Below are 15,678 nucleotides of genomic sequence, written 5' to 3' on the forward strand. Positions count from 1 at the left end.
TTCAGTGCATTTCTTCAATACTCAGTGGTTCTTAAACTGGGGGTCACCTAAATATATCGGAGGGGTTGCAAAATGATTTGCACGTTTTTAGACCAACATGTTTTTAAAACTGGGATATTCAGTAACCCTACATGTAGGCTTACAATTTAGATTGTTTCCATAATGTTCCTCTGACAGTGGATGCTTTGTTAATGCAAACTCAAATGTCTACCTGCACCCAGGGATGGATAACTGCACGGGCCTACCGGGCCCAAGGGGTCAGGGGGCCCTGAAGCCCAAGCCTTTGCATGGAATCATTGCCTCAATATCAACAAATCAGGATGTAGGCTATGAATCTGTATGGGGCAGACGTGGCCCACTGGTTAGCACTCTGGACTTGTAACCGGAGGGTTGCCGGTTCGAGCCCCGACCAGTGGGCCGCGGCTGAAGTGCCCTTGAGCAAGGCACCTCACTGCTCCCCGAGCGCCGCCGTTGAAGCAGGCAGCTCTCTGCGCCAGGATTAGTGTGTGCTTCACCTCACTGTGTGTTCACTGTGTGCTGTTTGTGTTTCACTAATGCACCGATTGGGTTAAATGCAGAGACCAAATTTCCCTCACGGGATCAAAAAAGTATATATACTTATACTGATTGAATTTAGTATTGCCCATCCCCAAACTGCACCAGAATACAGGAAATCACATCAAACAAATTGTAAAATTCTGGGGAAGGACCCCCAAAGCCCCCGTCCCACATATGCAACAATTAGTATGGGACCCTTAATACATCTGGGCCCAGGGGCCCGAAAGTTCATAATCCGTCCATGCCTGCACCTCTTGCAATGATGAGCTCGAAGATGCTGTATGTAAGATTACCAGTGATAGAACACTGTGCAGCCTTTTTTGCCACAGGAGTGCCATACATTGGATGAGTACTAGTTATCCTTTGGATGTAATAAATCCGATTATCAAAGACTGCCATTGACATTAATGCCTCTAATGCCCATCTCGCAACATTTTTACAAGTGAAACCAAATGTTGCAGGTTGGAGAGAAAGGGGTTGTGAGTTCGTTTTTTGCTGGGCCGCCAGACAAAGTTTAAGAACTACAGTATAACAGTGGTTCTAAACTGTGGATCACCAAAACAATCGTGGGGTCGCGAAATTATCTGCATTAAATACATTTTTCTAAAGGTTTTTAGACCAACATGTTTGAAACTGGGATTTTTCAGTAGCCAAAAGTGGATGCTCTGTTCATGCAAACTCCAATCTCGAAGTTCAAAGATGCTGTAAGCTTACCAGTGATAGAACACCTTTTTGGCCCAGAAAATCTACAAGAATCTTCCTCTGGGTAGGCCTACTAATAAAGTAACTTTGGTCAGCGTAAGCTGTGTTTAAATGTGCTAAGAAATCAATTGTACTTACTTAGCCCTTACTTACAGTAAGTAGTCAGGTAAAACCCCAGGATAGGTGTGACATAAGGTACTAATGCTTTTTTTTTTGCTTAAATTGATAGTTTAGGGGGTGTAAATGCACCCTTGAGCATTTCTTTTTAATTACATAATTTGCCACGCCCCCTTTTTTTGACCATAAAAAAATAACTAGATGAACATTACTGTATAAACCCATCATGTATGGTATCAAATGAAAGCTTTTCTCAAACAGAAATCAATGATGTCAATAAAAACATGCTAAAAATTATTTCAAGTCCCTCCAGAGAACATAATAACTGTAAAGCCTGGTAAGGTCACACCGCTGAAATGGTAGGCTGAGCAACAAATTGTATCAACCCCCAACAATTAATCAAATAGACAAAGTTTATTTCTCACTTTCTCACTGATTCTGAAAGACACTACAGAACATGTTGCCAGGCTGGCCTTGTACACATCACAAACATCAAATGTCTCCTCCAAAAAAACATTCATTCAATCAGACATTTCTCCCTCGCTGTCATCCGTATCCTCCACTGAAAGTGTAGCCATCTTCGAATTTTTATTTGCACACTGTTCACCACCTTTGCAATGGCAATAGGTGGTGGTGCATGGCAGCCCATCTGACTGACAGCTGCAAGAGGCCCTGGAGCATGCTGGCACTGCCTTGCATCCACAAGCAACAAGATGTAGACCTGTTCTGGGTGCAATGTCAGTGTTGCCATGAACAGGCACAGGAATTCCATCCTCTATTTTCCAACCAAACAGGGATACATCATCAGTACACACTGGAGGTGTTTTTTTGTCAGCAGCTCTCCACAGAAGAACTTGCAGCCGTGCACGCTTGATGCTGCGTATTTTCTTGTTGGAGGAATACTCTTTATTTTAGGGGGGTCTCTTTTCTTGGTGAATAGCATGTACAGTATCTCAAGTTACTGAGGCTTTCAACAGTCTTTCCATAGTAGAGGCATTACATTTGCCTCCTAATTTTGCAGCCATAGCATTAATGTCAATTACTTTGGGCATCCCTACTGGTTAGGGAATCGGACTTGTGATTGGGGGTGGCCAGTTCGATGTGGGTGGGGGGAGTGACTTAACAGCGCGGGATCAAGGGCTGCCCACTGCTCTGGGTGTGTATGTATACTCCTAGTGTGCTCACTGCTCTAGGGTGTGTGTGTGTTTGAATGGGTGTACACTGTTTGTGTGGGTGTGTTGTACACTACCCCCGAAAGGGTAAAATGCAGAGCACAAATTCCTTGTATCGGTGGGGTCAGCCCTATGTTCCCACATTTCTAGGGTTAGGGTTAGGCCTGAGGTGTGGGTTAGGGGACATAGGGCTGTGGGAACATAGGCATGTTCCCGTACTGGTATATGTAAGTATACTTGGGCAGCCGTGGCCTACTGGTTAGGGCTTCGGGCTGCCGGTTCGATCCCTGACCAGTAGGAGAAATGGGGGGGGGGGGGAGTGGTTGAAGAGCACTGCTTATGTCTGTCTGATTGTCTAGGGTAGATCAGACTTGCTATAATTCATGTTAAAATGAATTTGAATGATTGTATTTCTGTATGTATTAAAAGCTACATGGCAGTTCCATCATTTATTTAATTGAATACCAAACCAAACCATTGAAAACCAAACGATTTAGAGGTATAAAGCTATTATGCAGCAAAAAGGAACCTAATTTGACCTTAAAGGTCACTTTTGCAAAAGGTATTTTGTTCTCTGGAGGGACCTAAACTATTTTTTTACTACTTTATTATGGTCAAAGTCGATTTCTGTATGAAAAGAGCTTTAATTTGATACCATTCATGATGGGTTTATATTAATGCAGGGGTCCCCAACCTTTTATGTACCATGGACCGGTTTGATTCCCATTTTTTTTTCACGGACCGGTGGGGGGGGGGGTGTTCGGGGGTTCCATGTTCCGTGTTGTGCATGCATTACTTGAAAAGAACTAGCTCCAGTATGAACAGTGAAGGTAATTAACTCTTAAAAATGTGAAAAACGTGAACTTGAAGAAGTGAAAATTGAACAATATGAACTATTAAAATTGAACAACTTGAAGCTACATCTATCATGTGTGAACATGCTTAACAAAATATGGTAACAAAACATGGGAGCTAAACGTGCATTACGAATATAATCAGTGAGAGCCCTGTGCTTGTTTCCCTGCAACAAGAAGGTTCCATCTGGGGGTGATGGAAGACAGTGACACCCTCAGTCTGTTTGAAATGTCCAGTCGATTGCGCAATTTGGTCTTAGTTGCAGTCATTGCCGAAAACCTGGCCTCGCATAGATACGTGGTGGGAAATGGTAGCAACGTTATCAGCGCTTTTACGGCTATCTCGGGATATTCTGCTTTGGTTTTCATCCAAAAACCCGCCAGAGAGGTTTCCTCATAGCCTACACACTCTTAAGACCACCGTCATTTGCAATTTCGATCAACTGCTCTTCCTCCTGCGCTGACAAGTTAGGACTATTCGGGATATTGACAAATGGGTTGCGGACCCACTCATTGGTTTGCCGTGGATCTTTGGAGGATGGGAAGTAACGCACAAACTCATTTGAAAGCGCAACAAGGTGATCGCGCACCAGCTGCGAGAGAAAGGGCCCTGCCTCAGTCTCTCCCAAAACCCCCACTACTGTTTGGATGGAACATATCAAATACACCCCGATCCACTCGTCGTACCCACAAATTAAGCTTGGCTTTAAATGCAGCGACTTTATCTGCCAGTTTAAAGACAGTCGTCATTCTCCCCTGTAGTGACAGGTTGAGGTCATTAAGCAACCCGATGTCACACAGGTAAGCGAGTTTTGACACCCAGCCCTCATCACTAAAATATGCAGCTAACGGTGACTTTTTTTCTGTAAGAAATCTCTGGAGCGGCTCTCGCAACTCAAACACTCTGGCCAGTGACCTGCAACCAACCAACTTGGATAGCGTACCACGGTGACCCATTCACCCTCTCTAACAACTGTGCCTCAATATCCTCTGACATATCATCAATTCGCCTATGGACAGTGCTTGCAGAAAGCGGTACCTGAGCTATTTTTTTAGCTGCAGCCTCCCCAAGGAGTTTGCACATTGCACATGCCTTTACCAGCAGGCAGAATTAACTCTTCCCCAATAGTAAAGGGCTTCTTAGATTTAGCAATCCGACTAGCCACTATGAGGCTTTTAGCGCAGCCACGTTCACCGATGTGGTTGCTTTACGCACTTTTTGTCCTTGCTCGCGTTTCTTATGCTCAAAGAACTCAAGGGGTTTGTCTTTAAGTGTAGGATGCTTGGACTCTAGATGACGAATTAGCTTTGATGGTTTCATTGCTTCGTTTGACAACTTATCGCCAAATACCACACATAAAGGACTTGGTGCATGCGAGTCACCGGTCTCTGCGAAACCATATTTGAAATATGACTCGTCATATTTCGTATTGAATGACCCCTTCTTTTTCTTTGAGGTATCTGGCTCACCATCGTCTGTGGGTATTAATGCGAATGTGACATTATTGCGAATTAAATTGAGTTTATTTAGTTTGCATGCATTTTTTTTAAAACTCTTGTCGTAGGCTACGGCCCGGTTTAATGTCCCGCGGCCCGGTTAATTCATAAAATTAAATGTGTCCTCTGAAATTAACAGCATTGACACGCCTTACAAATCGTGTCTACGATATGAAAACTTCGGAACATATCAATGTATTAAATGTAGACATGCAATGTACAGTTAGTGCACGTTCTGATAGCCCCATGGCCCCACGCCTCAAGTGGAACTAATGTAAAGCACTGTTTTCTCTACTTGTTCATCCCGAACTGTTTTTAACATAACAATCCATTCGCACTCAGGGATGAAAGCACGTAGTTATTAAACCTTCTGACAGCATTGTAAGGTTAGATGCAGGAATGTATATGTGTTTGATAGATACCTGCAAAGATCCTGAGGTGCTTAGAAGCCATAGTTTTGATATATGGCTCATATTACGAGAATCCGGCGTCCAGGAAGACTAAAATTAAGCGAACTATATGGCTTTTGTTATGTTCCCATCGGATACATTTATATGTGACACAGTTCAGTTGTGCCGATGGAGGACTCGATGGAGGTGGCGTATGACACGTTTGTTGATACTTTTCACCGTTTGGGATATGTATTCAAATTACTGAAGGCACTCTAACCATTTTCTTCGTCGTGCCCTCCATCTAAACACCATTCTGACTGAGGGAGAGGTTCCTTGGCCCAGGTATTGTACGTTGTCTTTAACGAGTTGTGTAAATGTCAAGAGGAAAACGGTAACGTTATCATAGCTAGGAAAAGGCTAGCTAACATGTTGGTAGACCATTTGACATGCTAATAAGAATATAACCATATAACGTTAAGGTAACCACTTAACTTAGTCATCTAGCTATCATAGGTAGTTGGCTACGTAAAGTGAGGGTCTGCGTGGCCTTATTTAGGTAACGTTAACTTTGCTCAATTAACTGTACATTTTACATTTTACAGATTAAACCTATCATGCGTGCCAGTAACGTTATTCAAAGAGTTAACGTTACAGTAACGTTACTTTAGCTAATATTGTCATGCCAGGGCAACCTGTCTGGCAGGCGAAGTTAGTTACTCGTTAGCTTGGAGAAGTTCGTTATCGATCATGTTTTAGCCTGTCAGTTCTTTCGGCTGTCAAAGTTTGTTATATATGTTGGAAAACGTAATGACCTTTTGTCGTCCTAAACACCCCGGTGTCACTGAATTATGAGGGGTTGTAACGGTAAATGCTAACTGAACCATACAACTTTGGCCAACAAATAAGGTAGATAGCGCGGCTAACGTTCCTGTGCCGTAAAAAAGGCGTCAAGAAGTGCCATTCTGTACTGTAGTGGCTATATGTTGACATTCGTTGCATATTAGGAAATGTTATTAGTTGTCCCTTTAATAAAGCCACTCCACGTTCACATAACTCGTCAAGCTTTTTCTGCACAGTTGATGCTGGTATTGTGTTTTGGATTTTATCCATTAATGTCCATGTGTATTTATCTGTTGAAACAGCCATGGCAGCACTGTCGGAGGAAGTGTTGCTTGTGGTAAAGAGGGTTCGGCAAAGGAAGCAAGATGGAACCTTGTATTTGATGGCAGAGCGCATTGCTTGGGGTCCTGAGGGCAAGGATCGCTTCACAGTCAGCCACCTCTATGCTGATATCCGATGTAAGTTCTGTATTGGTGCTCACATTTACTGTGAACTCAAGTGCAATTGTCAAGTTATTCACATTCTTAGATGTGAGTAACATTAATTTTGACAGTTCACTCAGTATTGGCTGAAGGATGGGCTGGTGATCAGGTGAAAACTCTGGTGGATCACCTTTTTCTTTTATACTCCCATTTGTTAGTTAAAACTGGACTGGGGAGAGACAGTTTAATCATAACCTGGCTATTTTCTCTTCTGTATAGTTGTTATCAAATATTGCATGGTGTATTTGATTGTGCAAAATGAAACGATAACCTGGCACCAGATTGTGGGAAAGTCGGAACAATGGCAGGTGCAATATACAATTAATAAATAATTCAAGTAAAAATTAAACAGTAATGACGGCAAATCTTTTGTGTTATAGGTCAGAAAATCAGCCCTGATGGGAAAGCCAAGATCCAGCTACAACTGGTTCTGCATACTGGAGAGAGCACCACTTTTCACTTTGCCAATGACAGCAGCGCTCTTAAGGACCGTGAGGCCACAAAAGAACTGCTCCAGCAGTTGCTGCCTAAGTTCAAAAAGAAAGCCAACAAGGAGCTCGAAGAGAAGAACAGGTGATATTTGTGACCTCATTGTTGTTTTTATGCCTTTACGGCACACACAGCCCCCCCCCCCATTGTTATTGGATAATCAGTAATGATATTCCGAGTTGAGCTTGTCCAATGCTCATAAGCTACATAACATTTGGTGTTTGGTGTCTCTATGATCGCACTCCAATTCCCAGGATGCTGCAGGAAGACCCTGTTCTGTTCCAACTCTACAAGGACTTGGTTGTGAGTCAGGTGATCAGTGCAGAGGAGTTCTGGGCGAATCGGCTGAGCATGCTTTCAGTGGAGGGTTCCGTTGGCAACAATAAGCAGGACGTGGGGATATCGGCTGCTTTCCTGGTGAGCAGATGTGGCCACTGTATGTACAAATCTAACAATGGAGTGTATGGCGAGGCGATAGCAGTTTCACCAGAAAGATCCTTAGATGTGTTGGATGCGTTAGACTTTTTGTCTGTTTTTCCCATATATGGATTGAACGTGTCCTAGACTTATAAAGCTTTTTTCAATGGAAGTTTTCTTTCGCTTCTCTCGTTCTCTTTTAGTCTATGATGTTTAATCCATTTTTGGGAAACTGACCTATACTGTTGTTGTACTTCTGTTCAAGAAATGACATTAAATTACTATGTGTGTTTGTATTTACTTTCCTTTTCTGCTCTGTGCTGCTGTGGCTCATCAATAAACTGCCTGCTTTTTATGGTGTGATGTCTCTGGTGTGGTGTGATGCCTGTTGAATCTAGACACTCATATGTGTACATTTCAGCATTGGTGTCTCATGTTTCCCTGACTTGCAGGCGGACATTCGGCCACAGACCGATGGCTGCAACGGTTTAAGATACAACCTCACTGCCGACATCATTGAGTCTATCTTCAGAACCTACCCTGCAGGTGAGCTTTCATATTAGGCTGAAGAGAAGCCATCTCATCAGATTAACCCTTAGAACCCTAAGCTGTTTTTAGGGCATTTTCACTACCTTTATTCATAAGGATTTATTCTGGTCATTGTAAGTGCCACACACACATATTATATATTGTTTTTTTCAGCAGAGTCTAGGCATCATTCCATGTATTAGTACTAGCATTGATTTTATTTTGATTTTTAAAGAATTAAAATATAAAAACCGTATTATAAAAATTCTTATATTTCGACATGTATCTCACCACAGCAAGCTCATAGCTCTACATGCATTTCATGTGTGTGTAGTGCAGACTGTCCTGAATCGGGCAATATAATTGCCATGTTGGAGGGATACTCTGGGGCTGAGCAATTTACAGAAATATGTGGTGTGTGATTTACGGAAATAAATGCCATTTTTTATTTACTGATGAAAAATGACCTTTTCTGCGCTCCATATCTGTGACACGAACTGATCTGACCTGACTTGACCCGAGGTTGCGTGTTAGCCTGCTTGCCTATGGTGTAATGATTCTCAACTTTTTACTGGATTGCCATGAACAAAGTAGAGGCAAAAAAGGTGTTTCTTTGTTGAACAAATTGGGATGCAATGTGAGCCTTGAATTGGATGCCATGCAGGAATTTACTAGGATCTCAAAACCGGATTATGAACATGCTTTGCCATAGAGAAACACACGATAGTGTTGGATTATAAACATGCTTTGCCACAAGAACAGACAAAAACGTGGGGTAAGTCCAGCTATATGAAGTTATTATTTTGCTGTCACTTCGTCTGTTTTATAACCCAGAAGGATGTATCAAATGATAGCTCTGAGTGTCCTTTTTCATCTGACATGCGTGGCATATCTATCCGATCACGACGTTATTATTTTGCAGTCACTTCGTCTGTTTTTATAAGCCAGAAAGATCGATAAACATGGTACCAATGGATAGCCCTGTGTCCCCTCTTTCATCTGATATGCTTGCCATATCGATGCGATCACGGGTTCGCGAGTAATTCAAACGAGAGTAATGGGTGCGCAGGTGAACGCAGAGAAGTATAGACTTTAAATATGATGCAATTTGATTTAATTTCATGATTTTTTTTAATTTTCATACTTGATCGTACAGACAAGTGTGTAGTCTCTTTGGAAAGCCCCACTTCTGCTCTGTCACGCAATAAAGGTTTCATCTCGCTGCGATGAACAGTTCCGGAGCAATGTAACAGAGAAGAAAGGGTGTGTTTTTTGACGCACTTTGCATCAATCGGGTTCTAAGGGTTAAGTGCACCTCACTGGTATGTTTCTACAAATGGGTGCATAAACTACACTCTGGATATATAAAAGCTTTGCTCTCTCTAGGTCTGTTTTGTACCTTTTCCTCAGTTTACTTATTTGAGTAGATATATCATCTGTAGCACAGCTTTTGCTTTTCCTTATTGTCAGTATATTTTTGCACACATACAGTATCTCACTGGCATTGTCTGCGCTTCTCTGCCTGTATCTCCATCATCCTTACTAACTCGTACATGTATGTACACTTCACCCCCCTCTCACTCACACGCACACTCTCTCTCTTTGTCTGCAGTGAAACAGAAGTATGCCGAGAATGTGCCTCATAACCTAACAGAGAAAGAGTTCTGGACGCGCTTCTTCCAGTCCCATTACTTTCACAGGGATCGCATCAACACTGGCATGCAGGACATCTTCTCCGAGTGTGCCAAGCAGGACGAGAAGGGTGAGTGCCCTCACTCGATTGACCTAGACGTGTCATGCAGGCAACGTGACAAACAGGGTCGTGTGTGTGTGTGAAACAGTAGTAAACAGTTAGATGCAGTGTTTCCCTTTTAGACCCTGACAAATTCAACCTCTTGCTGGCTAGTGCATCTGTGTTCTCTTGTATTAGTTGTTTAGTACTGCGGTTCCTAAGGAGCCCGTTCGAGTCCTCTACAAATGAATGAGAATGAGCTATCTAACAGTCCTCTTCATGAAAGCAGGGGCCCATGTTGCAGTACTCAAAACATATCTGAGAAGTTTGATTGACCAGCAAAACACCAACATTTTTACTATGAACAAGTTTGTTTAATGGTTGTAGACCAACCAACACTTTACCATGTAAAGCAGAAGCTTCTGAATCCCCCAGGCTTCAGAAGAGTTGGCTATCTAACTCTTCAATGCCACGCATAATGGGAGGGGAGAAATGGACTTTTCAGCATGAGCATCTTTCAGCCCCTTCCATTATATTACTTGGTCTGCTGTACGCTTGACACTTGACTGTCTACACTACACAATCTGGACTGTGGTCATAACATCTACATCTTATAACTTATTCCCTGTTATATATTATTGTTCTTAAAGTATATTATTTTTTTCTTGTTTGTCAAGCGGTTCTATGTTTACACTCTTTGTCTTTTCATAGTCATAGTTAGTATTTAATAATAAGCAAAGCTATTGCACTGTTCAATCCCTGCACTGTTCACTTTTGTAAATTGTACTACCACCATTGACTCACTTCACAAATTTTTAACTCTTTAGATTTAAACATTTCTGTGAGTGATTTGAATGTATGTGAGATATACTGTATGTGTGTTTGTTGTGTTATGGTTGTATACGCTACTGGATGCCTAAAATTTCCCTCTGGATGAATAAAGTATCTATCTATCTATCTATCTATCTAGGCTTAAAATCTATGGTGGTTCAAGGTGTCAAGAACCCAATGGTAGACCTTTTGTCCTTGGAGGATAAGAGCTTAGATGAAGTAAGACCTGACACAGATATTTTTGATATAGAAATATATTGTAATATGTATTCAAATCTTTACTGAACCCGTCTCCTATGTGTTCCTCTTTACAGGGGTATGGTTCCAAAGTGGCTCCCTCCACCTCGAACAGTAAACCCACAGTGAAGGAGAACAGTAACTCAGCCATCATCAAGCGCTTCAATCACCACAGCTCCATGGTCCTCGCTGCTGGGCTGAAGAAAGGGTGTGTGTGTGTGTGTGTGTGTGTGTGTGTGTGTGTGTGTGTGTGTGTGTGTGTGTGTGTGTGTGTGTGTGTGTGTGTGTGTGTGTGTGTGTGTGTGTGTGTTTGTGTTTGTGTGTGGCAGGGTGAGTGTATGCATTAGAGCACATGCATTTTGGGTAGATGTGTCTTGCCAGCTAATCACTCATGGATCACAGTTGCTGTAAATATACTGTAGGTCTCTAAAGGGTGTGTGTGTGTGTGTGTGTGATAGAGAGCACACATATTTCAATTCTGTTCTCGGTCTGATCGGGATGTACCTTCCCATATGACACATTGATTATAAATGTAGTTTTCTAAGTTGTGCACACATAAGTGTGACCATGTGTGTATGTGTTTGCATGCATCTGTCTGACAAGTCCTGCTCTGTCTCATCCATGAGTGGAGGTCACCCCATTTGGAAGGGAAGCTATGTTTACCCTTAGGATATGTTGTTGAGCCATGCCCAGGCTATTTTGAATTGTGTGTACTGAATTGAGGAAGTAAAATGTGTGTTTTAGGGATGGTGCTAATGACCAGGCCAGTGAAACTAGCAGCACAGACGGGAACTCCAGAGACTCAGACTTCTTCCAGCCGCCCATTAAAAAGGTATGGACGCACTGAGTGGCTGGAAGACCACCTGAGTGAACAGGTGGAAGGTGAATGTGCAGTCCGCAATTCTAACCCAGTATACTTTTGTTAGCTAATTGCTCTTCATGGTTCTCTCAACTTCCGTTCAGTGTGTGCACTCAAAACAAAAATAAAAAATCTGGTGTGTTTTGCTTCAGGTTTGAGAAGTAGTTCAGATTGCTCTGGCTATTCTGACAGATTTTGCCTGGTTAGTCAAAGGCCACTATGGGAAAGAGGGACAGGCTCTGGCTTGTTGTAACTGAAATTATCTTTTGTATGTGTAGGTGAAACTGCAAGAGGCTATTGAGTACGAGGACCTGCAGAGTGGTTCAGGACCTAGAATGGTTGCCCTAAACCTAAAAAAGTCTGACAGGTAAAGGCTCATTTATGCACTACATTAAAAATAGATACGAATGAAGCTTTCTGTTTGCACTTTGCGTTCATTATTTTCCTTTATTTGTCCATTTACCTCAAGTTCCTGAGTACATACGAAACTGTTCAACGTATAAAATGTGGGCATATTGCAAACACCAACCTGTTTATGGTCTAGTGCAGTGGTTCTCAACCTTTTTTGAGTGACCACTCCTCAGAATAAAGTTCCAACATACCTGGGTGAATCCTTCACATTTATGATTTTATTATTCTGTGTGGTTAAGTATTATAATCATATGATATAGTTGTGAACTGAATCAACATTTAGAAGATGATCACTCTCTCTCTGACCTATCCGAAACCATCACAGACTGATTCAGTTGTTATTATGTTTTGTTTTTATGTTTGTCTGATGGTGCATCTTGAGTCTGAATTGGCTGTTGCAGCGGCACGTTATTAAACATCTGAATTTTAAGAAATTTGTGGACTTGGCTGTTGAGCCAGAGAGTATAGAAGAACTTCTATACTCTATACTATACTATTCTATAGAGTATAGAAGAACTTCTATACTCTTTGGTTGAGCCACCTCAGCCTAAAGGCCTATTCACACCAAGAACGATAACTATAACCATAACGATAAAAGCGTTCACACTGAACAACGATAAACAAAGTCTCTCCTTGTGTTAATGAATGTGACGGTAAAAATTCGATGTGTTCTGATTGGCTATTAGCTTTTTATCGTTCTGAAAATCGCTCTGAAAGTGATCTCCAACGATATCGTTCTTCATGGCGTTATCGTTATAGTTTGTGTGAACGTCGTCATTCATATTAACAAGAACAATATTCATTTATAATCGTTCTTGGTGTGAATCGGCCTTAAATGTTTGAGTTTGATTATGGTCAGACACACACCCCAGTGAGCAATGAAATCCACCACCAAGCTTTTGATGCACCGTCTGCGTTTGATCTGTCATATACTTGGGAGCAGTTAGGAATAAGGCACATTGCTCACATTGGTGGAGAAAGTTTGTGTGATCAGGCTTTACCTCATGAAGCACACTGTCCATTTTGTGTGTGTGTTTGTGTGTCAGGTACGCTCACGGTCCAGTGCCACTCCAATCCCACCAGTACTCCACCACCCAGGATATAATCACGGCGGTCAACTGCATCCAGCATGAGATGGCCGGCTACAAACCTTGCCTTACACAGGTGCCCAGTTTACCTTAGGGCTCACCAAAGTCATTTCTATGACATTCTGTGAATTCTATATTTTCGGTGTACAAAGAAAATATACCATGTAAATAATGAAGTTAGTAAAGTATATTGAAAAGCTTCATAAAGGGAACAAGCTTTGCCACAGCATAGCTTTGTAATCAGCAATGTCTCCATATTTTCAAAAGGCTCTTAGATGGGGATCACACCAGAAATAACAAAGCAGCAAAGCATAACGCAACTCTTACTCAGAACACAATAATTCTATTAATTCAAACAAAACTTTCTCATTGTTAAGTGGTGTTGAGTACAATGGAAAGAAACATCTCACCCCTATAAAGATAAATTGCCTTGATTGGTCTGAATACTTGAAATGTTCCTTGAACAAACTGATATTTGATGAGCCTTTTATTACACTCTTAAAGTTGATGCAAGTTCAACACTCAGCTCCTTTGTCAGTAGCTCAAGACTGGTGGTGTCAGTGTAATCCCCACCTTAAAGTCCTAAATGCTCTCAAAGATGTTTGAAATAGGGATGCCATTCACATAACAATATGTACGCATTCCATGTTCAACATGTATATAGAATTAGTAGATTTTGTTGTTTTGTTTGTTTGTTTTTGTAGCACACCAAAACTCATTTAATGTGCGCCGTAACAGGTGATGTCCAGTAATGCTGTTAGCTCTGCCATTGCTGCCCTGTCACCAGGAGGAGTCCTTATGCAAACCTCTACTCAACAGACCATGAATCGTGAGCAAACCTACACACACACACACACACAAACGCTCAGCCTTTCTTCCTATCCTCCTTTCCCATATCTCTTCTTCATTAGCCAGCTCCCTAAAAAACATTTAACGGTCTAACTGGTTAAACAAGACAATATGATTTCTGGCTGGCTTTCTATTCTCCTAAGATCTCAAATGGTTATGGTTATGGTATTTGACAGATGTTTTTGTCCAAAGCCAATGAGTTACACGGTTCTGTGAACACACATTAACACTCATACCTGATTACAGTGATATTTTCAGTTGCCCACAGTGATTATCAGTGTGCCAGTACACAGTGTTTTATACTTAAATGCTTTGTTTGATATATAGTTGCTGCGTGCGCGTGTGTGTCTTTCAGAGCTGGTGCCCAGTGATGTGCAGGGTGAGTTGAAACAGTTGTACACAGCTGCAGGAGAGCTTCTGAGGCACTTCTGGACCTGTTTCCCTGTCAACACACCCTTCTTAGAAGAAAAAGTAAGACCAGCCCACCAGCCAGTAGAGCTACATTTAGTGTGAATATAATATAGCATAATAATAGAATATAGAAAATTATCATAAGAAACATTCACTAATCTGAACAACCAGGAAATTAGTAAATTAGTTTTGTTTGTCCTTCACAGGTGGTGAAGATGAGATCAAACTTGGAAAGATTTCAGATGGCGAAGCTCCGTCCTTTTCAGGAAAAAATCCAACGGCAGTACTTGAGCACTAACGTAAGGCCCAACTCTGTTCATGCTGTATGATAAAAAGCCTTGTAAATGTTAAAACTAAAACTCTGCAGGTGGTCATCAATATGGTATTTTTCACTTGCATTCCTGAGACATTCTGTCTATATTCACCAATAGTGATGACCCAGAGATATGCTGTAGCTTCAGACATCCCGAGAATAGTTTTTTCAAAAATATACATTCCCAGCTTCAAAAAACCAACCTCTCTGTTTCTCTGAAAATAAGTGAAAAAATGACAGGGAGTAGAACCTCATACCAGTTCCTTTGCTTACCTGTGCCCTACATGCTTACCTGTGCCCATCCCTCTAGATCACAGGGCACCTGGAGGACATGCTGCAGGCTGCCTACAACAAGTTCCATGCTTGGCAGACTCGGCGGATGATGCGAAAAACCTGAAGGACTCGTGGCACGTGGGCTGTATTATGTTAACACCACGGGACGACTTAGAATGATGGAGACGGATGGTGGACAGAGAAGTAGTAGAGGAAAAAAAGAGAGGATGGGAGAGAATGGGAAGGGAGGGGGGTGAAGACAGAACTCTCCTGAGGCTTTCTAGCCTGCTGGGATGAGGCTTCCGACGTTGACCTCTCCTGAAGGGAGGGTTGGGGGGGGGGTGGGCGGGCGGTTGTGGGTATGTGGACATGGATGGCGGTTTGTTACCTCCCTGTTGACCCAGAAGATGGCAACTGTGGTGACCATCCACAACTGTACTTCTGTTATGTTTGTTCCCTTTTTTTCCCCTCCACTTTTTTGTTGAGGAGGTTGTTTGGCACCTGGTCAAACCTGTGATGTGACGTGACGTCACCAGGCCTGCCGCAAGACAGTGTTGTATCACGACCAAACTGCTGGGTTTTCTGAAATAATTGGGTGGATTCTCAGGAAATACGGACATGCAATG

General features: G+C 42.1%; 1 protein-coding gene across 2 annotated transcripts; it reads left to right on the forward strand.

The window, feature by feature from the left end:
- Window positions 1–5,239: 5,239 nt before the first annotated feature.
- On the forward strand, window positions 5,240–15,369 carry gtf2h1 (general transcription factor IIH, polypeptide 1). 2 transcript variants are annotated; one of them, XM_076267212.1, is made up of 15 exons: window positions 5,240–5,634; window positions 6,435–6,590; window positions 6,995–7,187; window positions 7,358–7,520; window positions 7,973–8,066; window positions 9,661–9,810; window positions 10,751–10,830; window positions 10,926–11,056; window positions 11,593–11,680; window positions 11,986–12,074; window positions 13,165–13,282; window positions 13,945–14,035; window positions 14,411–14,526; window positions 14,673–14,765; window positions 15,097–15,369. In XM_076267212.1, exons 2-15 carry the CDS (start codon window positions 6,437–6,439, stop codon window positions 15,160–15,162), a joined length of 1,626 nt encoding a protein of 541 aa, XP_076123327.1. In that variant the 5' UTR covers window positions 5,240–5,634; window positions 6,435–6,436; the 3' UTR covers window positions 15,163–15,369. The 2 variants fall into 2 exon arrangements, with proteins under 2 accessions (XP_076123327.1, XP_076123323.1); XM_076267208.1 differs by having other exon boundaries at window positions 5,241–5,634; window positions 15,090–15,369.
- The last annotated feature ends 309 nt before the right edge of the window (window positions 15,370–15,678 follow it).

This window comes from Alosa pseudoharengus, unplaced genomic scaffold, assembly GCF_046254945.1.
Source record: "Alosa pseudoharengus isolate Yale_2024_CS ecotype anadromous, Long Island Sound unplaced genomic scaffold, YU_APseudo_1.1 YU_APseudo_1.1_scf_10, whole genome shotgun sequence".
Lineage (NCBI taxonomy): Eukaryota > Metazoa > Chordata > Actinopteri > Clupeiformes > Clupeidae > Alosa > Alosa pseudoharengus.

Excerpts from the sequence above, each read along its gene's own strand:
- gtf2h1 (XM_076267208.1), top strand. The coding sequence starts at position 6,437 with ATGGCAGCACTGTCGGAGGAAGTGTTGCTTGTGGTAAAGAGGGTTCGG. Across the intron at positions 9,811-10,750 it reads TGCCAAGCAGGACGAGAAGG|GCTTAAAATCTATGGTGGTT; the intron begins GTGAGTGCCCTC and ends CTATCTATCTAG. Across the intron at positions 11,057-11,592 it reads GCTGCTGGGCTGAAGAAAGG|GGATGGTGCTAATGACCAGG; the intron begins GTGTGTGTGTGT and ends TGTGTGTTTTAG.